General features: G+C 49.7%; 2 protein-coding genes across 2 annotated transcripts in view; both read right to left on the bottom strand.

Annotated features, from left to right (window-relative positions):
* Positions 1 to 3,996: 3,996 nt before the first annotated feature.
* LOC104369790 (G protein-coupled receptor 12-like) lies at positions 3,997 to 5,065 on the bottom strand. Its single transcript, XM_009984345.2, is given in 4 exon segments — positions 3,997 to 4,689; positions 4,691 to 4,900; positions 4,902 to 4,993; positions 4,996 to 5,065. Coding segments are annotated over 4 exon segments (1,065 nt in total).
* A 12,665-nt stretch (positions 5,066 to 17,730) lies between these two features.
* The window catches only part of LOC104370741 (ubiquitin carboxyl-terminal hydrolase 12), a 30,355-nt gene continuing 21,364 nt past the window's right edge, over positions 17,731 to 26,721 (bottom strand). Inside the window, exons 7-9 of the mRNA XM_086619431.1 lie at positions 26,401 to 26,598; positions 24,333 to 24,411; positions 17,731 to 19,813 (exon numbers count right to left, since the gene is read on the bottom strand). Coding sequence (XP_086475557.1) covers positions 19,712 to 19,813; positions 24,333 to 24,411; positions 26,401 to 26,598 — 379 coding nt within the window. The 3' untranslated portion in view covers positions 17,731 to 19,711. The remainder of the gene's footprint in view (positions 19,814 to 24,332; positions 24,412 to 26,400; positions 26,599 to 26,721) is intronic.

Consider the following 26,721-nt stretch of genomic DNA (forward strand, 5'->3'; position numbering starts at 1 on the left):
ACCACCGACAGAGAAAGCATTTCATACCTACATTCTACTTGCCACCAACTCACGGCACAAAAGCCAAAGGGCAACCAGAAACCTGTAAACAAATTGACCAGATGAGAAGTGAATTCATTTCCCTGGATACGCTGGTCTCTGCCATAGGTTCAGGGCTGGTTAGACACCTCATGTAACTGCTCAGGATTGATTTTCTGCTTGTTTCCACAGCTGTAAATCTAGACCAGCTCCTGTAGAGTCCAGAAGTAACGTGAATGTGAGCAGACCAGGCTCTGGCCCTTCATCTTTTATCAAAAGCTGTTTGTAAAGTTCAGTTTTTGGAGATACAGTGGCAAGATGTGGGCCATTCACCAGGATCAGGACACGGAGGTCTTCCCAACTGAACGCTGCACAGCCCTGTCCAAGCAGGTCCAGTTTCCAGCTGGAGTGGCCAGCTTGTGGAAATCAAAGGAGATCTGCAAATTTCCACTGGGTAAAGACCTTGTGCTTTGGAAAGCTACCACTGTCCCCTTGTATCTCATCTGAAAAGCACAATAATTGAATCAATAGCTTTATAGACCTCAACTTTTCTAATGATTTGTGACATAGGAATCCCAGCTGGAGGAAGCTTACCGATGCATCTAATACCAGAAAGGGGAGAACGATGGGTCATACTCCAGTTGCTCTGTGTCCTTCTCATGATGCCCAGGACCTAAATAGAGGCTGCTTGGCTCTTTTCACCATGTTTCCAGATATTTTGGGTTTTCAGAAAACCCTTTCTGTTTTCCAGTGTTCCTCTCAGAGTTGGTGCCCCCATCCACATGTGATACCATTACATTCACAGGAGCTGTTCCTTGTTTATGGCAAGACGATCTCATCCAAAGTCAGGCCTTGTATTCTGTACCAAACATGCCCCAAAGCCAGCACTGAAGGACACCAGGGAATTCCCACCCTGCACACACCATTACTACCTTGGTAAGCATTTTCAGATTTTAAGATAGCTTTCCTGATGTCCAGCATAAGGAGCTTCCAACATCCAACCTCCTCTCTGATGTCCAACACAGTCTCTCAGAACTTTTTCCAGTAAAAAATTTTCTTTACGGAGAAAAAAAAAAAAAAGAACCACCAAAGCAAAGGTACAGTAAAATGGTCAGAGATTTCCACAACGCAACGCATGAGGGTGAACTTACACCTGTTTATCTTCTTCCTACTTCTCCTTGTTTCCCCTCTTTCCACTAATAAAAAGGAGAGGAAAAACAGCAAAGGAAAAAACACCTGGAAAATGCATTTGTTTTTATTTAGTGGAAAGACTGCAAAACGCCAATTTATCAAAATGCTTTTCAGAGGAGATTTCTTAAGACTTTTCCTGAAGCCTATCAACTTTGAACAACTTCCATGGCCGCCTCTAACAGTTTCCAAGAGAGAAGTCCTAGACCATCACTTGGAAAAAAAACAATTAGATCAGCATTTTATACTAAATCTGAGCACACAATATACTTGCACCACTTCTGATACGAACCGTGAGCTGGATGAGATTAACCTGCTGGATTCTGCAGCAGAATAAAAGTCTCCTTAGTGCAAGGATGAGGATTCAGGCAGCAGTTTGCCTTCAACAAAGGTGCTGTCAATGTGTTTGGGCAAGTACCAAGCATTTCGGTGAGGACAATCTCCCCCTCCTCTCTAAACTGGCTGTGTGGTAGGGGCTGCATCCGCAGCTTTAGCTCCTCACATCCCAAATCCTTCTCCTACTGCTGTGATGGGCAATGGAGGAAAATTATTTTCCGTTGACCCTTGATGTCTTTGTCGAAGGCGATCAATGATCCCTCAAACTGTGACAAGTTTGAGTGTACAACTAAACTCTAAAAAGAACATCATTAAAAGCGAAATTTTCAGCCGTAGGAAATTGACTGGAAAGCAAAGAAAATGCCACATTTTTCCGTGGCAAGGTTTCTCTAGAGCTGATTCGTTAATACTACGTTTCATTTAAAGATACAAAATGAGCTGCCCCCGAGAAACAAATGCTGTCTTCTAGGTAGGTTTGTATAAAAACAGTTCAAAATGTTCACAACGTTTCAAAAATGGTTTAAAACTAACTCTGCCTTGAGTTTTCACACTGAGGAATTGCAGGGCCTTGGCTTCACTTACAGAAACCAGAAGAAGTGCAGAGTTTATATAATATTACTCTTTCTTATATATATACGTGCTTTTAAATGGATGCTGATCCAACATTGTGCCTACTGCCCGTTGCCAAAGGTATTCAAAAGACAAATGAAATGAAAAAAAAGAGAGAGACTGGCCACCTTTCGAAGGTAGACAGTGAGTCCAAGCCCCAGGCGCATTTTGGAGATCCACAGCTTTCTCATGTACACTTAGCTCTGAGGAACGAGGAATTCGTTGCACAGATCCAAAGAGAAAATACCTTCATGCCTGTATCCAGCCATAAAGTGACTTCGTACCCACCAACAGCCTCCCAAAGCAAGAACATCTTCCGTCTTCCACGAAACTGTGGTGTAGACACACTGGGGTTGGGTGGCGGCGGTGCCGTGGGATCGTGGCAACAGGAACCTTCGTCTCTTCTGCCCACGGTGCAGCGGAATGTGCCTCCTGCTTTGAAGAGGAGCGTTTCGGGGTGCTGAGAATCGCAGCATCTCTCTCTAAAGGACAGCAACATCTTTGGGATGCCAGGCTTAGCTGGTAGTGGTGGTGGGTCTCCTGCTGCAACCCCTGCCGAGGCCCCAAAGCATCACCCACCACCCCTGCCCTGAGCCCCCCGGGGTGTTTCACCCCCAGCCCTGCCATCTCTCTGAAGGTCGCTTGGTTTCTTGCTCGTTTTTTAAGTGAATGAACTATTCCACCTCCCAGCCAGAAGAAAGCACAAGGTAAAGGACACTTCATCATGGTCTCACTAACACCACAAAGCGCACGATAGAGCAGAGGAATATGAGGGTACCGCAGCTTCTCTAATGAAGCGAGTTAAATCGGGTCGCATCCGGAATAACGCGTGTGGTTACAGAGGATTCCCTCTACAGGGGACCTCAACGAGCCCGGCCCCGTCTTTGGATGCAAATCCCACCCATGTAAACGACCAGCGTGGAGGTGAGCGCAGCCGGAGCAGCGCATCACCCCCATGGCCCCCAACCAGCCCAGAGAGCCCTTCCCTGGCCTCCCCAGAGCCGTGGGGTGCAGGGCACCCTGGCTGCCCTCCCCACCTGCACGCTGTCGGGGGTGACAGCCCAAACCACTGGCCATACCCTAAAGTGCCTTTCGCCCCGCAGGTTCTCAAAGTGCTTTGCAAACGATATAGAACCAGAGTGGCATCATCTGTGTCCCCCCACCCCGGGTCCCCCCCCTCCAGCCATGGCCCCCCTACTCCCTGTGCTCCTCTGCCCCCCTGGCCGAGCCGGAGCTGTCTGCCCCCTCCCCCCCCCCATTATTGCATAGCATTGCAAGACCTGATTTTAGGGGGATGGGGGAGGGGAAAGAGGGGAGGGTTCCCGCCCCGCACAGCCACCCCATGCGTGGGGACCAGCCCCACTGTGGGGGGACCCGACACCCCCCCACCCGCTCCCATGGCCTTGCCGGCAGCTGCCACTTGTGGGACCTGCCCCCCAGGGGGGTGGAAGCCACCCGGCCAGGGCTAGTGGGCCCGTTGCTTCCCCGGCTCCTTACCCCGACAGGAGACAAACGTCATCGTACGGAGATCCTTTTTTTTTTTCTTTTCTTTTTCTTTTTTTTTTTTTGGTGTTTTGTGTTTTTAAATAAAAAATAAAATGTGTAAGAAAATAACATTTCTAAAGGAAACCATTCTCATTCTACTCTCTCTTTCTTTCCCCCTTCTTCATCCCTTTTCCTTTTTTTCTCTCTTTTTGGCCATCTTTCCATGGAACGAGATGTACTGGCCAGGGTCGTGGAGGTGGAGGGGGGTGGTTTCCTCCCGGTAGGAAACAATAACGACAGAGGAGGAAAAGGAGGAGGAGGAGGAGAGCAAGGGAGCGCGTCTCGCTCTGTGCTCAGTCCTCACACATCGCTGGATGTCCTTGGTCTGGAGGAGAACGTGGAAGGGACGCAGCCGCAGCAGGCCAGCCAGAGCGACTTCTGGATGTCCGGGTTCCTGAAGGCGTAGATGATGGGGTTGATGAGGGAGTTGCAGGTGGCCGGCAGCGCCAGGGAGTAGGTGTAGACCACGGGGTAGCTGGAATCCGCCACCAGCGAGTAGATGGCGAAGGGGATCCAGCAGAGAGCGAAGGTGCCGAGGATGAGCGAGAGGGTGGAGAGCCCTTTGCGGGTGGAGGTGGCCTGCGCCGTGGCGATGAACTGGTGCTGCACGGCGATCTGCTGAGCGTGCCGGAAGGCGATCTTGCAGATCTGCAGGTAGAGCTGCATCATGAGGGCGAAGAGGAGCAGGAAGGTGACGGCCAACACCGCCGCGTTGTCCTTGGTGACGGGCCGCAGGATGCTGCAGGCGCTCTGGTCCCGCAGGCAGTTCCAGCCCAGGAGGGGCAGGACCCCCACGCCGAGGCACAGCAGCCACATCAGCAGCACCATGGCGCAGGTGAAGCCCAGGGTGCGCTCGCTGTGGTAGGTGAGCGCGTTGTAGAGCGACAGGTAGCGGTCCACGGTGATGGCCAGCGAGCTGCAGACCGAGGCGGAGAAGGCGGCCAGCAGCAGCCCCGCCGCCCCCAGCTCCGCCGCCTCGCTGGGCGGCCGCAAGCAGGTACCGCACGGCGAAGTTGGCCACCAGCCCCAGCCCCGCCAGCAGGTCTGCCAGCGCCAGGCTGCCGATCAGCAGGAACATGGGCGCCCGCAGGCTCGGCGTGTAGAAGAGCACGGCCAGCACCAGCGCGTTCTCCCCCGCCACCGCCGTCCCCGTGGCGCACAGCGCGATGTCCCAGGGGCTGACGGCCCCCCCGACCCCGGCCCCGGCCCCCGCCGCCGCCGCCCGGTGCCGCCGTCCCCGGCCCGCCCGCCTCCGGCGGCCAGGCGCTGGGCTCCGAGGCGTTGCCGAGCCCCGGAGCCGCTGCTGCTGCTGCTGCGGCTGCGGCTGCGGCTGCCACGGCTCCCCCATGGCGGCGGGGCCGTGCAGCATCGCTGGGGAGAGAGGGAGAGGGATGCGGTGAGGGGCGCCGGCGGCGGACACGGGCGCCGGGCACCGGGGAGAGGCGCCGAGCTCCGCGCCGAGCCCGGGGACTCCTGGTCCGAACCCCCCACCGACCCCCGCACCGGGTTCCAGGACCACCCGCCCCGCACCGACCCCCGCACCGTGTTCCAGGACCACCCGCCCCGCACCGAGCCCCGGGACGCCCCGCACCGACCCCCGCACCCGGCCGCCCCCGCCCGCCGCAGGGCGCATCCCCGTGCGCCTCCCGCCAGCCCGGCTGCAGCTTCCCCGGGAAGAAACACGCGCGTCCCCCGGCCCGGGATTAGCCCCCCCCCCCCCCCCCCCGCCCCACACGCACCCCTGGCCCCGGGGAAGCCTCGCCGCTAGCTCCCGCTCCTCCCGGCGGGCTGAGGCCGAACGCAACTCAGCTCCCCGCTGGCGGCAGCAGCCTCCATGCGCTCAGCCCCGGGCCCGGCCCGGCTCCGCGCAGGATCCGCAGCCGCTGCGCATTCCCGCCGCGGGGGGAAGCGCGGTGCCGGCTGCCCCGTCCTCCTCCCTTCCCCGGGGCACGGCTACCTCTTGCCGCCTATTTATAGCGCAAAGCCCTCTCCCTCCCCGCCCCCCCTCCCCGCAGCCCTTTCTTTTTTGCGTGTAGCGAGTAAAAATAAATACTATTAATAGGCCAGTTCTCGCGCGTATGCGGAGCCGCTGCTGAAAGGAGGATGGCAGCGGTGAGGGGCCGCCGGCGTTAACTTTCTCCTTCCTCCCTCCCTCGGAAAAGCCTGCTGCAAGATGCTCCCAAGCAGCTGCAAGATCCTGCCCCGCTCGCCGCGGTCCCCCCTGCCAGGGTAAATCCGCCCCCCGCCTCCCCCGAGGTGTGAAGGTCGGGGGGTGAAGCCCGCTGCCAGCCCCCGCCACCGGCATCGCCCCTTCCCGCAATCCTGGGGGGCCGCCGCGGCGGCCGGCGGTTGTTGTTTTACCTGTTTAATGCTCGAGGATCAGCTCGCTGCCCCCCGTTTTTATTTTTTTCCTTCCCGGTCCTTCCAGCCCTCGGTGTTAAGCCTCATTCCTCGGCGAGCGTTGCTAATAACGTTGGCAGATAGCTGGCATCGACTCGCACTTAATATTCCTGCCCCATTGGATCTGCTGATAAATCTCAACTCTGACGTCAAAGTCTTCACTTATATTCATGATCCAAGCCTGTGAATCAGAGCCGCTGTGATCGGAATAACAACGAGCCCGGCTCCCCGCTCCACGTCCACGTCCACACCCGCAGGCACGAGGGGCTGCGCGCGCCCGCGTGCCCGTGCCCGCCGTTCATTCATCGGCTCTCCCGCCGCCCCGACGCACCTCCCCAAGGTCGGGGCCCTTGGCACCTGCGTTCCGCGGCCGCGCTTGGCCACCAGCCAGGCCCCGGTGGCTAGCAAAGGCGGCCGCGTGAGCTTTATTTTTACCGCTTGTGCCGAGGGACGCGGGGATCTGAAGAGGGGGGGTGATCTGGGATGGCGTGGCTCAGCTGCCCCCGTCTTCAAGGGCAATGCCAAGGGACAGCAGCAGCGGTTCCTCTGCACCCCCAGGAGCTGGCAGCTGGGGGTCCTCAGGGGGCCCCGTGCAACCAGGCTGGGGCAGATGCAGCTCCCCATGGAGGATACATGGCATCCCACAGACTTTGCCCCACATGGGCATCCTTCCAGCCAGCGTAAAAGCTGGGATGAGGAGGATCAACACCTGGGAGCTTCGCGTGGGCTGCCCAGCCCCGCATCCCCCCTCCTGCATGGGGGGACCTGCCTGAGGCTGGTGGGTGCAGAGGTCCCACCCCCAAGGCTTCCTTCCCAACTATTTGGGAAAAGATCTGCCTGGAAAAAGAAAAAAATCCCAAAGACATGGTTATTTTTCCAGCCACAAATGGCTCCGTGACTCAGGGAGGCGGCAGGATCCTCGAAGCAGGGATGCTCAGCTCCCACATCGGCAATATTTCACCTACATCTTCTCCCCCCTTTCCGGCTGGTTTCATAACACTCCGGCTTTACTCCTTCATCCCCCCCTCTCCCCCAGGCTGTGGCTGTGCCGGGCAGCGAGCTCGGTGGCAGGAAGGATTTCCAGCTCCTGATGCTCAAAGATATTCAGGTGAACATCAGTGGGTTTGGCTGAATCCAATCACCCCGCTTGGGAGCGTCTGGCTCCTTAATCAGGCCAAGCTCCATCCCAGGGGACTCGAGTCGTCACCTACCTGGGGCCGGCGGCCGCGTGACCGCGCGCCGCTGTGCGCCGAGTGACATGAGCAGCATGAGAAGGGGCGGAGGAAAACTGAGCGAGGAGCTGAATGAATTCGCTCCCGCTCCCGGTAATTACGCACCGCCCGGCAGAGAGGAGGCGGATGAGGAGCTTCCATCCACTCCCGGCGGCACCTGCCTCTGCCGGGAGGTGGGTGCGGAAGACGGGCTGCATGGAGCTGTTGCGGCGGTGGGGACACGCGGGGCTGAGCAGGGATGGCCCCGCGGTCCCCATCGGATCTGCCAGCGGCTGCTGGGGTTTAAACCAGGAAAGCCCTCTATTCCTGAAGGATTTACCCCTGCCCCAGGGACTTCACCGCAGAGCTGTGCCATGCCTCTCCCTGCAGCGATGCTGGAGGTCACACAGTGGAGAAAGAGCTGAAGGAGGAACAGGTGTTTAAGGAGCCGGTGACGGGGAACTCATCCGTGTCTCCTTCCATCACCCCAAAGCCACGGCAGCCCCTGCGGCTCCCGCTTTCCCCAAGCCCGACATCGAGCACCGCGCTCATCCGTATCCCTCCCTGGTCCCTGCCACCTCCCAGCCCTGCGATGGCCCCAAATTCGAGCTTGTCCCACGCTCAGGGACCTGCTCAGAAAACCGAGCCAGCGGGCAGCTGGTTTGAGCTGCCCTGGGCTACGTGGTGAGCCCCGTGCCATCACTGGTGGCTGGCAACGCCGTGGGGCTTCGCCAGCCCTGCCTCGGCTCCATGGATGTGCAGGGAGCCCACCTGAGCATCCTCCGTTGTCCGTCATGGGCTGTAATAAAACCACAGCTGGGATGCATTTGATAAAATAGATAACGATGCAATTCTCCATCATTTTTTCCCCTAAAAGCATTAAAATCAGCTTTATTTCTTTTCCTTGAGGAAATATTCTTACCTCCCTACATCACATGAGCTTTTCCCACCCTGGCTCCAGCTCCTGCCAGAGCATCCCACGGCTGAACCAGTAAACCCATGAGCTCGTTGCCTTGAAACCGCCCAAGATGCAAAGAGCAAAGCTGCACCGCTGGAAATTCATCCCCGTATTTCTACCGGCATCTTTCCCGCAGTGAGCGGACGCAGCTCTCTTCCAGCGCCTCTGCTGTTCCCTATTACTCCAACGGTGCTTGAAGAGCTATAAGAAGGAAAAGCACGGCTATAATTAGCGGTGCTGACTAATCAGAGTGGCAAACAAGCACGCTGCACCCGCCAGCCTCCCCAAAACGGGGCTGTCGGGGGCTGCACGCAGTCGGGGAGCGCACGCAGTCCTACATTCAAAGGCTTTGCATAATCTTTGCGAATACGGGGTGGAAATGAGGCCGTTTTCTCCCGCTGATGCCACCAAAAAGCTGGGACTTCTCCTGATGCTGCTTCGGCTGCTGGCCTCCAGCATCACAGCCCGGCCGGAGGAAGGACCGAGGTTCCGTGATGGGTTTGGGGGTTGAGGTGCCAACGTCAAATCCAGGCATTGCAGGAGGAGGCAGCAGGTGGGCAGGAGTCTGGCTTATAAAATCATCCAGCTCCGCTGAAAAACAGTTGATTTGGCTGAAAAAATCTTTCCCACAGGGAGTGGGAATGGACTTGTTCAAGGGCTCGGCTTGCAGAAGTGATCTCTGCCATCCTGACTGCAACAGCACCATCGCATCCATACTTGTACCTCTCAGAGAGCTCCAGATGGATGGATGGAAGGATGGATGGATGGGTGGATGGATGGGTGGATAGATGGATGGACAGATGGATGGATGGACAGATGGATAGATGGATGAATGGGTGGGTGGATGGATGGATGGATGGGTGGGTGGATGGATGGATGGATGGATGGATGGATGGATGGATGGATAGATGGATGGATGGATGGATGGATAGATGGATGGATGGATGGATGGCTTTTGCAGCACGGGGGAACACAGGTCCCAGCCTGCCCCACGCTGCGGAGATGTGCGAGACCTTCCCTCACCAAAACAATTTATCTCCAGGTTATCTGGTGTGGGGATGATGGGGACACCATATCTTGCTGCACCGTTGGGATTAGACATCCAGCTGCTGTGAATGCTCCCCCATTTAGCAGCAGATTTCTCCTCTGCCCATCAGTAGCGTTGTTCCCACTTGAACTATTTTGCTCCAAGTCCTTAAGCTCCACCACCTTCCCGAGCCAGAGGAACACGTTTTGAGGCACCTTTGCTTTGGCACACGCCGAGTCACCATATGTCAGCTCAGCTCTGGCGAGTCAGGCTTCTGATGCAGGGTTTTTTTCTGAAATAAAGGGCTTTTGCACTTTTATTTTCCTCCTTCTCCCAGGCAGTATTTGGTGCTCTGGTTCCCTGACCCGGAGGGATGGCGTTTCCCCTACACCGCCGTTCATCGAGCCGTGGGGAAGGCAGGGAGCGTGCAGGCAAAACATTAAGCAAATGATTGTGATAATTAACAATTCATGATAATCTAATTTACCTGACGTGGCACAGAGGCAAGGAAGGTTTTCTGTCGTTTTGGAAGGGGCGAAACGAGAAAGATTCTTTAAAAAGAAATAAATCTGGCGTCTTTTTGCAGCTGAGCGCGGGGCAGCCTCCCTCCCGCCACCTGCTGCCACCAGCACCAGCTTTCCAAAGCCAGGCTTGGAGCGAGCCGCTCCGGAGGAGCTCGGTCTCTGCGCACCAGGACCACCGTAACCCCCAGCCCCCCGGCAGGAACCCGGGTCTGAGGACCAGGAAGGTCCCAGGTCCAGGTGGAAAAGCCATCGGCTGTCGGCGTGGATGGATTTGTTGCTCCGTTGGAAGCGTTAAACCCCTGTGCCAATCCCTCCCAATGAACCGGTGCCAGGGGGGGGTCAGGCAGCCCACCCAGCAGGGATAAGCCCCCCCGCAGCAGCACTCAAAGGACCTCCAGCCTCCCCAGTTCCTATCCCGCCGGGCAGGAAGGACGTCGGGTTTCATGAAACCCGGGGAACAAGTTCTCAGCTTTGAAGTCGAGCACAAGGCAGCTCCGACACCCGAGCACAGCCTGTCCTCTCTATTTATCCGTTTTTTAACTCTGGCTTCTGACATTTAAACAGGATCCTACGTGGAGTCACGGCGCCGGGCTCCCCTCCGAGCATCTCCCGAGCGCAGGCACATTCCCTGGAATTAGGCTGGGGATGAGGTTGCCCGGATCCAGAGCCCTGCTCTTTGACACGCTGGGCCCAAAAGGACCTAAAAACACCCAGCTGCCCCTAAAACTCTTAGAAACAGAAACAACCTGGAAAAGGCAGATTTCAGCCCCCTGCATCCGACGGGCTTGGTTGCCCGCTGGGCTCCGGGCACAGGCGTGAAGCCCTCCCCTCGGCGACTGTGCCGGCGACGCTGTTTCTGCCGATGAATATTCCAGCAGGAGCGGTGAAGGCTTCCTCCCCACATCACTGTGGGCACCAGCCTTGCCAGCAACCTGGGTCTCATCTCAACCTTCAGCCTCAGCCATCTGCACCCAGATTTTGGGTGTACGGAGGTATTTTTCCTCCTCTGGCCATTGCTTTTTCTCCGTCAGCACCACCGCCCGGAGCTGTGCCTCCGTAAGAGGGAATTTCCGCAGGGAGATGTTTCCAGGAGCGTGAACACCCAGCCAGAGCATGGAGCTGCTGAATATACTGGGAATCTGCCTTCTCTGTCCTCCGGGTGGGGGTTTAAACCAGGAAAGCCCTCTATTCCTGAAGGATTTCCCCCTGCCCCAGGGACTTCACCGCAGAGCTCTGCCATGCCTCTCCCTGCAGCGATGCTGGAGGTCACACAGTGGAGAAACACCATCCTCCTTCATTTTTTTTTTAATTCCTTTCTCCCCAAAGGTCAGCTCTCCTGTCAGAGCTAGAAGTCATGATCATCTTCCCCGATATCGGTGTAATCAGGTTTGATGAGTCACTTGTTTAACGGGAAGAGGCTGCTGGTTGCTATAGGGACGGCGGTGGAGGGGAGAGGATCCCTTCATCACCCTCGTCGCGTGACGGAGAAAACACAACCCAGAACAATTCCAGCCCGAACTCCCCTTTGCTCCAACTTTTTGACACACACAGTTTGACGTGCCGGGCTCTTTCCCCAGCCATGGAGCTGCAGGGGGCCTGGGCAGGTCCCTGAGCGTGGGACAAGCTCAAGCTTGGGGACATCGCGGGGCTGGGAGGTGGCAGGGACCAGGGAGGGATACGGATGAGCGCGGTGCTCGATGCCGGGCTTGGGGAAAGCGGGAGCTGCAGGGGCTGCCGTGGCTTTGGGGTGATGGAAGGAGACACGGATGAGTTCCCCGTCACCGGCTCGTTAAACACCCGTTCCTCCTTCAGCTGTTTCTCTACATCCTGGGAAAACCTGCAGCTCCTGGGAGTGCCAGGGCTGATCCTGATTCTCTGGAGTCCCCAACACCAGAAGGACACGGAGCTGTTGGAGCAGGTCCAGAGGAGGCCACGAAGATGATGCGAGGGCTGGAGCACCTCTGCTCTGGAGACAGGCTGAGAGGGTTGGGATGTTCAGCCTGGAGAAGAGAAGGCTCCGGGGTGATCTTATAGCAGCCTTCCAGTACCTAAAGGGGCTACAGGAAAGCTGGAGAGGGACTTTTTACAAGGGCATGGAGTGATAGGACAAGGGGCAATGGCTTTAAACTGAAAGAGGGGAGATTTAGATTGGAAAAAAGAAAAAAAAATCTCCCTCTGAGGGTGGTGAGGCACTGGCACAGGTTGCCCAGAGAACCTGTGGCTGCCCCATCCCTGGAAATGTTCAAGGCCAGGTTGGATGGGGCTTTGGGCAACCTGGTGTAGGGGAGGGTGTCCCTGCCCGTGGCAGGGGGGTTGGAACTGGATGATCTTTGAGGTCCCTTCCAACCCAAACCGTTCTGTGATTCTATGATCCCTTTGCACCGCTGAAACGCCCACCATCTGCGTGATGCTCAGCAGAGGCGTTGCTCCCCCCGGGACACTCCCTGCTTTCCCAGCTCTTCATTAGGGAACCACTAATTACCACCGTAGTGTTCATCAACGCCGTTTCACTGCAACACTCTCATTTGGTGTAAACGGGCTGGATTTAGCTCCGCTGCTCCTGCCGGGGATGCAGTTTGACTGTTCGCATTTTTTTCTCTGGATCAGGAGAATTTGGTGCCTCTTGATGGAGGGGAGGAGAGAGGGGAGAAACCTTCAGCCTTCAGCCATGCTCTCCAAAAGGGTTTGTACTTGCTCTCTACTGCGCAAATCGGGTTTGAAGAGCTCCTTAACGGGCTCCCAGTGACGCCAGGTTTCACAAATCCCACCGTTAAAAAAAAAACGGTGGGAAAAATAAAAAGAGGACAGCACCAGGGGAGACCTGAACCTCCTGGGTACCGGCCAAGTACCTATCAGATACCTACAGGTATCTGCCTCACTGGGTGCCTGAGTCCCCCAGATCCTGCCTTGCTGGGTCCCTGCACCCCGAGGCCCATGACCCCAAAGGGGACAGCCATGTCCACATAGAATCATGGAATCACAGAATGGTTTGGGTTGGAAAGGACCTTCAAGATCATCCAGTTTCAACCCCCCTGCCATGGGCAGGGACACCCTCCACTACACCAGGTTGCTCAAAGCCTCATCCAACCTGGCCTTGAATACTTCCAGGGATGGGGCAGCCACTTCTCTGGGCAACCTGTTCCAGTGCCTCACCACCCTCATTGCAAAATATTTCTTCCTTATATGTAATTGAAATCTCCCCTCTTTCAGTTTAAAGCCATTGCCCCTTGTCCTGTCACTACACGTCTTTGTCAAAAGTCCCCTCTGCCCGATGAGGGAGCGGGAGATGCTACATGGCCACGCAACTAAATGACCATTAAAGCCTGATGCATAATTAAATCCGCTCCAAAACCTCCGAGCTTGGGATCATCTGCGGCAGGGCGGCTATTTCAGCACGAGAAAAGAAAATAATCCTCCTCTGCTCTCCATCAGGTGTTTCTCGAGACACACAAGAGGCAAAACAGCTTCTTGAAGGAGCCGAGCGCAGGGGGCAGCTGGCAGGGGTGGAATTCCGCAGGAGGCAGCTGCGCTCCCGCTGCCGGGGCTGCGGCTCCGAAGGTCGGTCCCGCACACAGCCTGTGCCGGCTTCACGCCGGGAGCAGAGGGCTATTTTTAGCCACTTGGCTTTTTAAGAAAACAAAACCCCATCCAGGAAAAAACACACCGCTGATACATCGGGAAAAATCAAACCCAGCCCCGATCGTGGTCCTTGGGAGCATCCCGGCATCCTCCGGCACTCGCAGGCGCTGCGCTGGGGGTCGGACCCTCAACCTCGGCTTGCTGCAAATTTAGAGAAATACAGAGGATTTCACCCCAAAGCACAGGCTGTTTGGATTGCCTGTCTCTGTTGAACTGGGAATCTGGAGGTGAAGCTCTGACCCTGCTCGGAGCCACACGGGTGCTGTGGCACTAACTGCAGCTAAAACCTGGAGCGAGGGGGAGCGGATGGCAGTGAAGGTTTGTTTGCAGAGCACCCATGAAAAGTGAGGCCAACAGAGGCATAATTTTCCCCCCAAACTACAATCTTTTCATCCTTGGAACCTTTCGAGGCGAGTGTGACCCCGGCACCCACAGCAGCACACGGGGCATGACGTCCCCACCTTCCCCGTGTCCTGCAGTGGGACGGGTGCTGGCCCCAGTGCCCGCTGCCCAGCCACGGGGGACAGGAGGGAGTGTTTTAGGAGAAACATCCCCAAAACAGAGCGTTTTGGCTACCCCAGATGCCCCAGCCAGGGACAAAACCAGGGCTTTGCCTGGGCAGGATACGCTTCCCACCAGGCTTGGGGGAAAATCAGGGTGGAAAGGGATGGGATAAAACCCGAAGTGAGGTTTAGGCATTTATCATCCCTAAACGTCCAGCGGAGAGATGGGGACGGGGTCTGCGGGCAGGAGGGCAGCTGCTCGGTGACTTTGGAGCATCCCAGCCACTCGCAGGAGCCGGCTCCCTGCCGGCAGCACTCGCCAGCCCGGCGTGTTCTTCTTTTCCAGTGCCGGGATATAATTAGTTCCTCCGGAGCCGTCACTCACCGCCACGCAACGCTGGCTTTTCTTAGGAATATGACTAACTGGCAAATGATTAAACGGGCTCGGGGAAGGAGGAGGGGGAAGTGCCTTTTTTATTTTTTGTCCCTCCAAACTTCAGGAGCCACTTTGCGGTGCCGGAGAGAGGAATAAACTTTGACAGGGCTGGAGGAGGGACGTGGGAGCCACCCGCCAGTCACGGGCTCATCTCCTGCAGCCGAGAGCTGAGCCGCGGCCTCCGGAGAGCCCGAAACTGGATCCAGCTCTTTCAGATGGGTTATTTCGGAGAGGTTTTGTGTTTTGTTGGAAGATATTTTGGAAGAAGATAAGGCAGTCGGCAGCTCTCCTGGGAATCCTTCTGTCCCGAGTCGTTGCTGTTGAAGGACTCGGCTCAGACCACGGAGGAACAGCACAGAGAAACTGGATTTCCCAAATCCAGTGACCTCCTCCTCTTGGGGGATGATTGGGAAACTTTGGCAAAACCAAAGCTTGGCCTTTCTGCTGGGTCTGAGGCTAAAGAAAACGAGAGGCCCCAAAAATTCAAACCCAGAGGGTTATCTCTGGTTTTATACCACCCATGAGAAACCAGGGAAATAAGGGTAAAATCCCCACTCAATCTTTTGCTTAACTGCACCTTGGGGCCAAGTTAATGAAAAAATTTCCATTTTGCTCTGTCTGGTGACTTCACACATCCCATAATGTCCATTCCTGGCCTGACAATTCACCCTCTGATCCTCCCACCCCACGCCTGTCCCCACGTTTCGGGGGACACCTCGGGCGCAGGGGCACGGCGGCGGTGTTGCCGTCCCTCCATCCGTGCCGGCAGCAGGCACCGGCGTGCTTTGGCTCTTTTATGCCGAAGCGAGATGGCAAAGAATTTTGAAGGAATAAACTGGAGTTTTTCCAAACTCGTAGCCTTTTTGCTTGGAGAAATATTGTGACTCAAATCTGAAAATGAACAGCTTAACATAAAAAAAAAAAAAAAAAAAAATGAAGAGGATCTGGGAAGGATTGTCAAGAATAACACGTTTTCCCCATCACCACCACGTGCTCCCTCATGTGATTTTTTGCTCCCTTCCCTGAGCAGCTGAGGGTTTGCTGGTGCCAGGGGGGAAGCAAAGGGACCTGGTGGAGTTTCGTAACGGAGCAATCTTCTGGCACCCATGTATTTTCCCTCAGCTTGTCCAGTTGATGGGGAAGGGGGACCTACACATGTGGCTTGGACTTGAAAAACACATGGCAACTTGATGGTGCCCCCAGTCACAGCCAAACATCCACCCACATGGGTTTCATCACCCAGAGACCACCTGAGACGCGCTGCTGAGACAAGACTTTCCACCAGCAACAGCCCCCTGAATGTGCAGAGTCCTCACGACCTGCAGACGCTGCTGCAGACCTGAGACTTTTAAAACACGGAGCGTATTTCAAACTGCCCATCGCTAGGAGAACAAAGGAACGACAGACCCAACTGCAGGGGATGTGAAGGTGTCAAGACCAGGAGGTCTCGCAGGGTCTGAAATCTGTGCCGACGTTTAGAGCAAAAGACCAAGATGACCCTCGCGCTATCCTGCCCGTCCCACCTCCTTTTTCACTTTACATCCTCTGAACCATCACTTAGAGACATCCCATCCCACTCGGCTGCTGCTTTCAGGAACCAGCCAAAGCGGGTGGGCTGGGTGGACGGGAACAAATCCTGCAGACCGGAGTCACTTGGCAGGAGCAGGAGGGAAGCACAGAAGTAGCCCCGAGGTTAATTCGCGCATAGCAGCAAACGCCAGCAGGACCCACATTGAGAATTAACGATGTTTGAGGGGATTGCTTCCTTTGACAGATGCCCAGGACTCTAATGGGAAGGTTTGACTTGTCTCAGGGGCCTTTGCCAGTCTATGTAGTGAAGGGTGTCCCTGCCCATGGCAGGGGGGTTGGAAACTGGGTGATCTTTGAGGTCCCTTCCAACCCAAACCATTCTGTGATTGTATTTTCTTTCTGGTACCAATCAGATACGATTTGTTTTAAACATACGCTAAGCTGAGCTGGCACGGTGACTTCCAACGCTCCTGCTGGTAACTAGAACATGCCAAGTGCCAACACCGATTCACAACCACCCTCTGTTCCCAAAGTCTCTGGGGCAGAGCCTCCCGACAAACAAACCAGTTTTCCCATCTGCTGGATTAGAAGCAAAAGGGCAACGCCGGGTTTAACCAGCCGCTGGTTACTGGAGACGATAACCACCACGGGATGGTCTTCACCCTCACTCCGGCGCTACGTCCTGGAGAAGACCTGAAGTGACAAGTGCCAGTATCAATCCTGCTAAACCCCCGTTGCTTTCAGACATTCGGACTGAGGTCGTTCACCCTCAACAAAATGAGTTCTGGGCAATAACTCTTCCTGAAGTGACTGAAAGTCAAACTCACGTTCACTAGAGTTAAAACGAGCTCCGTTTATTTATTGCTAATGGGTGACCCAGCAGGACAAGGACCAGACAGTATTTTGGATTTAAAATGTTGTTTGTACAGAGCAGTTGTTGTTTTCGAACCTCATTTGCGTCTGCTGCGTTCTGACCTAGTCCCAGGAATTCCTACTCATGGGAGCAGCCTTTGGTCAATTTTTCCCCCCTTATAAAAGGGAACTCCAGTGAACGACACAGAAATTACGACCTGTCCCGCAATGAACACGACAAAGCTCCAGGCATATGGTACTATTTTTGCTTTTAAATGTCTCTGTTCCAGATCAGTCAGATGATATTTGCAACAAAGCCCTACGGAGTCCAACAGCAAGGGGTGAAAGAGGGAGAAGGAAAAAGGAAATCACGGGAAAAGGCAACGGCAGAGCTACAGGGGATGCTCAAGAGATTAAGGAATACCAGCAGTAGGATGGGTGTCAGGGAAAAAAGGCCCTGGGTGACCTCTCCTCAGTTTACCAGCACATCAGTTATAATCTACACCACTGAATTATTAATTTCTCTTGGTTTAAATCGCTTACACACACGAGAACAGAGGGGTGGGGATCCCTCAGCCAGGCAGCACGGAGGGTGAGCGACTAACCAATTATTTCTTTCTGCCTCGGACTGAAATTCAAGGAAAGGCATTGGGGCCATGTGCATTTGATCATACATGACCTTTATTGGAGACAGGTGGGGTCATTTATTATACAGAAGTAACATCACACCATTCTTTTCCAATTTAATTCCTTTTAGTCTCCTTATAAATCTGTAGCAAAGTGCACTTTTAACAGTTTTTAATCTATAGTATATATCTTTCAATATTATCTCTCAGTCAGGTATTTCATCTGTAAAAACGTCTCGCCAGATATACAAAATACATGTCTAGTGTACTACATTAATTTTTGTATTTACTGCTTAGATTCTTTTTAACTCAGTGCTCTCTTTTTTTATTTTTTTTTTTATTTTTTTTCAAGACTTAGTGATGACAGGCTTCTGGTAGTGCCACCAGGAGAGGACTCACAGCTTGTGTGTGAACAAGGGGAGAAGACTCTTGGCCAGGAACAATTTTCACACAATAGGAACAAGATGACAAGAACGTTTGCTGTTATTGAATGTCTCTTAAAATGACAGTACTCCGTATAATAAAAAATAATTAAAAAACCCAATGTCCGTATTTTATCTTCTGGAAGAGGAGACGTGCCGGGAGAATGGAACCTGAACCCAGTTGGAACACATGGTAATGAGTAATTTGCATTTTGAAGACAGGAGTTAATTGCTAACATTAAGTTTCTGGTCATGGTAAGAAGAAACAGATACACACAGCCACCACAAGAAACTGTTTGTGAAATGCTGTTTTCCTGAGGACAATATTTTGGTAAAATATTTTATATCCTGTACAAGCCCCAGAATTGCATAAGTTAAATGTCCTCAAGAACAACAATCACTGGTACATACCACGAACGGCTGCGCTGGGAACAACCAGAGAGGACAGCTCTTGTCTCACCTAACAAGATGAAGAAAGGAAAATACTAATTACCACCGGTAGTTTAGAGCCAGCTGTGACAAGCTTTGGCACGGCAACAGGACTTCTCAAAACGAAAATTACAGAAGATTTTCTGAGACTTCTTACAAATTTCCTTAGTCTTTTCTTCCTAGTTATCCTTGAGATTATAATATATACACACGTAACGGATAATTACTTAATTTCAGTCTTCAAAAGACCAACAATTCCCCTGTTAAGCAAGGCCTATAGAGGTAAAACAATCAGAAGCATTTTTAGAGGGGTGTTACGACTCCCAGATGGATACAAACATGACCAACAGATGACGAGGAACACTTAGCAAGGCGACATCTGGCTTGGTTGGTTGGTTTCCCTTCTTACACGTTCGTTATCGTGAAGACTAAGAAGAACTGGATTAGTCAGATAAATAATGCTTCCCTTGGTTAACCCTTCAAATTAGTGCTGTTTCTGTGTATTAGCATAGATCAGAAATGCTCGTGGCATCAGTTTGCTACGTATTGAATGGAACGTTGAACAGATCCTGTTTCAGAAGGAGGGCACTTTTGGTTTCCGCAATAGCTCCGAGAAACGCTGTAACTTCACACTTTCTACAGCAACTGGTTGCCTGACATGTTCTTCAAAAGGTAACTGCTCTTCTGCTCCCCTTAAGTCTGCAGCAGCGTGGCTTCGAGGCAAAACATCTGCTTCAAAAGAAAAATGCACGATAGACGAGGCTGAATATGGACAGGGTTCTATACCTTCTGAAGAAGAAACAGAACAGCAAAAATAAAAATATAAAAAGAAGCAGTGCTGTTAGTGTTATCTAAAACCAAGATAATGCATAATGGGGAAACTGACAATGCTGCAGAGAGGTTTTTTTTGTCTGTGTTATTTTTTTATAAAAATTACAGACTTGACATTTCCAACATGTCTTAGCTTTGTACTGCTTCTCAAGTCTGAGTCACCAAAAATATCCAGCAACCAGCTGCTGTTCATATCCTAAAATACGCCTTCAGCTGACACTGAATATTGAAATCATTCTGCTAAAATACAGAAAAACGACGATGGTAGAAACCAAGGTATAGCCTCAGGCCAACATTAAATGGTAAAAATTCTACAATGCTACTTTTAAATCTCTTCTTCAGTTCATGAACAAATAAGCAGCCAGGTTTCAAGTAGAGGTAACACAGATTTTGGAAGATAGCACGTAAAAAAAGCCCAGAAAGAAAACTGGAACAAAAGCTCTTCTTGTTACGGCAGTCAGCACTAATCCTCCACGAAATGGCAGGGAGAAACCCTTATTCGCCCTGCTGAATCTGTCCTGGTCCTACAGCAACGGTGAGGAACTGCTTCTGCTGTCACAAATATGTTCCACTTGGACATATCTTGATCCCTTTTTTCTTTTTATTTGTACACAGGTATCTTGTGTCTTAGTCTCTTGACTGGTAGAAGAGGATATAGCCAGATTCTGAGTTTTTGGAAATGTCTGATGTTAACCCATAGAATTCTTCAATGGCCTGGGCATCAATTTTCTGCAAATTAATGAGAGTTATAATTAGCTTCAGACAAATCACCACTCTAGAAATCAACCCCTTTCCCAGACAAAGCATTATTTTCAGTTCTTGGAGGTGATGCTGGAAAGCCGTGCAGTATTAATACAACAATATTTCATTGAATCCAACCAAATACAACAAAACATTTTTTCCACTTATTACCTTATTCGCTATGAAAAAAAGGAAATCAAGAGGAAATAATAAATCTCTCAGAATTGGTGCACTCTTAAGCTGAACTATAAAAAAAAAGGATCCATGAAAACGTATCCTTAAAAGTACATGACATTTTTATATTTGCTTTCTCATTCAGACTGGTGTTACCTTTCCTGACTATAGGTTTGCAACGTAAAGTAAAAAAAAGCAGCCACTGATCAGCAAAGCAGATTTCTGTACAGTTGGGAGTACGTAAGGACCATCTTGAGCAGATTTAACGTTCAGCTGAAATAACTCCAGATTTTAAAGTTCTCGTGACCCTCTTATGTAGAGGAGTCCTGCAAGTGCTACTGGTAATTATACCATGAAACCTGCGGATCTCATCCGATTATGGTCGTACAAGACCTTCCCTTCCTTAGGATCTGCTGGTACAACTGGAACATTATCACAAGGTTTGTGTTTTAAGAGAAACCAATTATTTGCCATATTAATGGAATTAAATGGTCTGCTTCTGTTTGAAGCTGTGAACTATGTGCAGAAAAGCAGTTTTTCATTTCCTAATCCGACCAGCATGGCCTGTGGAGCACTTCCAAGGGCTTTTAAAGATGCAAGTTCTACAGACGTGACCCCGCTCCCGCGAACGATCGGCTGCGCGTTACCCAACTCGATTCTCAGCCAGCGGAGAGCAAACGTAGAGACCAAATCACCGAAACGAAACGCTCCAGTGACCTGTGCTGCTCAGCACTCCGCTGTGCTTTAGTATTTTAAAATGCCTTTAGGACTCTGAATCCACGGAGAGGCTGAAGTAGCCTGAATTTGTAGTGGAGGACCAAAGGGAGAGTAGCCTGAAGTTCCCTTTTATTCCCCAATGAATGAAGTCAAGGAAGCAAAGAAACGTTCAGAATACGAGAGGCTCTGGGTTGAACACCTGCTTTGATGGGGAGAGGGAGTGCAGGGTGACACTGCAGGAAACAGCTTTTTGTGTATGACATTACCGAGGTCATCCTCGAAAATGGAGTGGCAAAAAAAACCCCAGACCCCAAAACTCCTAAAATGTGAATTCTGCCCAAGTTTCTGGTTTTAGAACTAACCACGGGAGCCTTCTGCTCTTCAGAGACTGTAAGAACCTGAAAGCAAATTTTTTTTTTTTTTTTTTAAGCTTTGGAGATCAACTGCAGGACAGAGCTGCAGAAATACTCCCTTGAATAGTTTTGTCAAACATTTTCTGTTAAAAAAAAAATAGGGGGAAAGAAACAACAAACAGATGTTTTGTCTCTCTTCTCCATTCAAGGACTTAAGAGAAGCTGCAGCACCGTACTGAGGGCTTCTGCATTCTCCCACAATTTATGAACATAACATCTACTACAAACTGTTAGATACACATTTTAACAGGAAAATAGCAAAAGAACATTCTTCAGTCCTCATAATATATTTAGCAGACAACTCAGACATGTTTTATTTTAAGTGCCAACTAACTTGCCATGCAATCAAGTCTATTTCCACTACTCGTTTTGAATGCAACTCAAACATTTGATACAGATTAATTCATCCTACAGAGATCTTTAGTTTTATCATGGCAAAACTGACTTCCTTTTTAAATTTCACCATCCACAGAAAACACAGTGGAACTGAAAGAGGATTATATAGGCTTTATTCTTCCCATCCTTAGTTGACCACATAGATGGTGGACAGCAAAGTTTTACCCAGTTGCAGCTTCAGAGTAACAACCAGTTGACTGTTTCACTATTACTTTTAGGATTCTGCAGCCTCACCTGGCATTAAGATGATTTTTCCCATTAATTGAGCTTAAATATCCTTTGCTCATTTCCAGACAACTACTCCAGTTCCCCAAACCAAATCCTTTTCCTGCATACCATTTCTTAGCATTCAGCTGAATGCTGAAAATCTGAACAAATATTTAAGCGAGGACATACAATCATTCTCCTCCCTTTCTCCACTTGGACAACACCCTGGATGGACACTTTTGCCTCTCTGTTTCAGACAAACACTGTCACTGTTGTGTGACAGTGAGATGTATCACTCAGCTGTTCTAATGACAACAAGTCAAACTAGCCAGAGATCATTTGCTCAGGTTTCTCAATTAATTTAGCTTGGCACAGTATCTGACTTGGACTGATTTGCCTCCTGGATTTGCTGCAGTTGCTTTTCACATATGCTATAGCGTGTTTGATTATCATCTATCTTCCATTTAATTGAAAGTTGGCCTTCCAACCCAATCCAAACAGATAAATAAATATGACTTCATCACTGCTGACATTTAGTGGGTAATAAGGATAAACTACTTCCTATTGACAGCTCAGAGCTATTCATTCATATCACTTGCCAAAAATGCAACACAGCTTTTTAACTGTATTTAAGGGGAGAAAGCTTTCTCCCGTGTTCTCTTTCAGCTGCAGTATCTCTGTACAGGTACAAGAGCTTTGGACTCATCTTCTGAAGTCTACTGACTAATACCTGTTTTGTTACGTAGCCAGTTCACACCTAGAATGTTAAATCTCCAAAGCTTAAAAAAAAAAAAAGTGCTTTCAGGTTCTTACAGTCTCTGAAGAGCAGAAGGCTCCTGTGGTTAGCTCTAAAACCAGAAACTTGGGCAGAATTCACGTTTTAGGAGATTTGGGGTCTTTTTTTTTTTTTGCCACTCCATTTTCGAGGATGACCTCGGTAATGTCATACACAGAAAGCTGTTTCCTGCAGTGTCACCCTACGGCCCATCACAAGCAGTTTGAAAACAGTACTTGGTCAAGTTCAGAGTAGATATTTAAATCTCTTTAGGCAGCAGATAGAATTGTCAAAAGTCCTTGCAGCTTCACTTTACTTTTTCAGTGAACAGCCTACAGCACTAGTAAGGAACTAATTCTCAAGAGCTGGTGAGTAAGTGAAGAGAGAGAGAACAGATGAGTAAAACTGCAGCTACTCCTTCCAGCAGCCTGTAGCATCAGCAGAGGAAGAGTCATCTCCACCATCCTCTTCCCCTTGATCACTGAATCGCCAGAAATCCAGGTGAGATCTAGGTGGTGGTACCTCCTCCGTAGAGGGAAGCGAGATGTAAGCTTCAAGTTCCTCGCACGCTTAGAAGGCAGGAGCAGCTACAATGGATAGTCAGTGAAGAGATCCTCTGGGGCAAACCCAGCAGGAATCCTTATGCTACACTCCCAGGAGCAATGGTTCATTGGAAAGGGCCAATGATCTCACATGACTCATGGGCAAAACTCTTGTGTGCAATTTTTCATGCCCTTCGTCGCCTAAACTTCACGGAAAACAAACACCACGTGCAAACGCCAGCCAGGGAGGGTCTTCTAGCAGGAAAAGGAATCGTAAAGTTTCTGGATCCGCAGCTGGGGCAGGGGTAGTGCTACAGGATGGGCTACATGGCTAATCCTAATCAAGACAGTGAAAACTCAAAGAACCATGGAAAACACAAAAAGTAGGAATTTCAGATCAGAGAGCTTTGTTTTTACAGCGTTATAGATAAACTCTGTAAAAGAAGATGAACTTAAAAAAAAGAAAGCCTTGATTAAAGTTAGAAAACCAACTTACAGGAAAAAAATTAAGCATCCCTCCAGGAGAGAGGAATTACATTCTAGCTTACTGGTGACAGGTCCTTGAATTTATTGTCCAGGAACAGAGAGTGCATATTTAAAAGCTACGTTTTAAAAGCTTAAGTGTAAATGTGTTTGCAGATCAAAAGAAATTCTGTTTTGACCTAAAAGCTAAGATGCAACACAGAAGTGACTGACAGAAAACAAATATAGAACAAGATGGTTATTTTATATCTACTTCTAAAATTTAAAGTTTATCTCCTGGATGGAAAAGAGAGCGAATACTCGCATTTAAAAAATATTGAAGTGAACACTATTTCCAAAATTAGCTGCCACAATTACGTACTTCGACCATGACAGAAACAGGAAAATAATCCTCAAAACGTAACAATGGGAGAAAGGCAACTGTTCAGAGCCATACAAGCTATCCAAATCACCAGGAAGGCACCCCGATGCTCAAGGCTAAGCAAAGATTTTAAAAAAATTGGAGAATGGACTACATCATCTTCAGATCAACACAAGCAAGGATTTTGATGCACCTATTCAGACACTGTGCATGAGGCCTTAACCTTGACCTTGAGATCTCAGAGGCAAATAATACATTTTCAATTTTATAAAAAGCAGTTCTGCTGTGGTATTTGTTCTACTGTTTGATATTTGCTTAATACATGGAGATATATAAATATTTTGGATATTAGTCTTTACAGACATGCTAGTAGAAAAGTTAAAAAGTGTTTTGCTGAGATACTTCCACACTTGTTTTCGCCACGTAAAAGCGTACCCACCTCTACGATGTCATCATCAAACAGCAACCAAAAGCCATGGCTCTTCACAATGGTGATATAATGTCCACGATTTGGACCACTGCCAGAAAAAAAGGATTCAAGACTTATTACTCTTGTGCCTCCAAAAGCAGGATCACTGCTCTCCCACATGATTCCAGCTATTACTTGGCAGACTTGGATTTCCCAGCTCTTAATGTTGTCTAATACTACTCATAACATTGTTTAGGTTCTTGGACTTTGCCAAATCGCTTCAATTAAAATTTTGGTCTTTTCTACCTGCCAAATACCATATATTCAAAACACACAATTCTGTAAATATTTTACATAGTCATTCATATATTAAAAAAAAAAAAAGCCAAGTTATTTCAATCACTGTTTTGTTGCATTGACCACTGCTGAGTATTTTGACCACTGCTCAAAAATTTTAGTAGCTGTCTGTCTGAAATATTTGCACAGAAGATATTTTTTTAATTCTTAGTGTGGTTTAGCCTATGGGTGACTGCAGACAGGCTTTCTGCAACTGCTGTTCCCACTTTTCTGGTGCCAGTTGCCCAATCTGATTCCATTCCATATCCTGAATGCTTACCTTGAAGGGAAGGGACCACAAAACAACCTAACTCAAAGGGAGATGGATCAGCAGAGTAAGGGCAAGTAGACTGCCCTGAAAAAGTGGTGGTTTGGGATAATAAACTTGATGGATGGAAAACTACAAGCTATCCATCTACTCACCTCAAATTCTGAGAACACAGTCCAGGGACACAGTGGGGAAAAAAAAAAAAAAAAAAATATTTCCCCTTGCCTCTCTGGCTTTACTTTTCACTTAGCCATCTACATAAGGCTTAAAACAACCTATATTCAGATCAGCTTTGGGCAAAAGAAAGTGCTTCTCTAGTCCTTCCAGAATTATCAAGATACTTAAACATATTACCTGCCACAGAATGAAACTCCTTTGTTTAGAACAACTAAATGAAAAGTAAAACTGTAAGGGCAAAATATTTAAAACAAGCTCTGAGAACTCAAATGTTTAGAAAATACAGTTTATCTTAAGTCTTTGCTAAATTCCCAGTAAGAACTGAAAGCAGAAGAGGTACAGGACTCCCAAAAGCCCCACATATGACAAGACTTGGGAGAAGAAAAAAGCAAAGTCATTTAACACAATTATTAATCACTATTGTTAAAATATGTAAGTGTAATTATAGGTATAGCAAATCTACAGAAGAAAATGCATAGGATGAGATCTTAAAGTGATAAAAATAAATTAAAAAAATAGCACAACTGTACCACAACAGAAATCACCTAGAATTATATGTAGTTTGTACTAAATGTACGCAATATTAGTGTGCTGATTACATTGTCTTGCTCTTCAGAAAGATGTTCCAAAACATTTGTGTGCTACAGCAACTTATTTTAAAACTCACACTTCCAGAAGGCACTTAGAAATATTGTCTGCCTTCCATGAATGATTTTTTTCCTAAAAGTGCTTAAAATTTTTTCCTCTTTGCTTTTAAAAACAGCATTAAAACCACCACCACAACAAAAATTTAGTAAAGAGAATAAGGCTATTTAAGAAATCAGCAGTACACAGTTTACTCCACCTGGTGGCACCAGCTTCTAAAAAAAACCCAATGGTTTAGCAACGAGCAACATGAGAACTGCAACTTAATTCTATTTTAGTGTTTTTCCAAGATTTGTTTTCATTTCATTTAGCTTTCCTAGAAAGTAAGGTTGGGGGTGTGGTTTTTGTCCTTTTTTTTTTTTTTAAAAGACTGCTGTTTCTTTGCCACAGCTCAAAGAAACAACTCATATGAATCGTTGCCATATTTTAAATCTGATAAAAGAGCAAACCCTGTACTTAGAAAACAAAATTTGAAACAGTAAAAAAGTAGTAAAAAAAGACTGAAACACTTTTTTGTTTCAAAAAAAAAATACTTTTGGACAACTAGCTCTGCCGCTGTTTAGCACGCTCCCATGTTGTCAGCACTGTATGTTATAAAATGGCACACAGACAACAGACACTTAAATTTCAAGAAAAGGCATTTAAGGTCCAGAAAGCAGAAAACCAACGTACCTGCCACAGTGAACAACCACAGCCACAAGGTCATACATTCTGTCGGGATTTGTAGCATCTCCTGAAGTGTTGAAGAGCCGGAGCTCCAAGGGAAAGACGACGCGGTAGGAGAGTTTGGTGTATCGATGCAGCTGGTCCATGTACTTGAACCTTTTTAAGTGCAGAGCTAGGATCATGGGCAACTTTTTCACTCTCATTCTGTACCACAAAAGTACATTAAGCAAAGAACAAGGTATTAGATCACCTAAACCAAAACTTTGTTCAAGAGCAGTTTCAATTTGCAGCAGTTTCTTAAAAGGCATCTAAAATGTTGACAAAGAT

Source organism: Tauraco erythrolophus, chromosome 13 (assembly GCF_009769465.1).
Source record: "Tauraco erythrolophus isolate bTauEry1 chromosome 13, bTauEry1.pri, whole genome shotgun sequence".
Classification (NCBI taxonomy): domain Eukaryota; kingdom Metazoa; phylum Chordata; class Aves; order Musophagiformes; family Musophagidae; genus Tauraco; species Tauraco erythrolophus.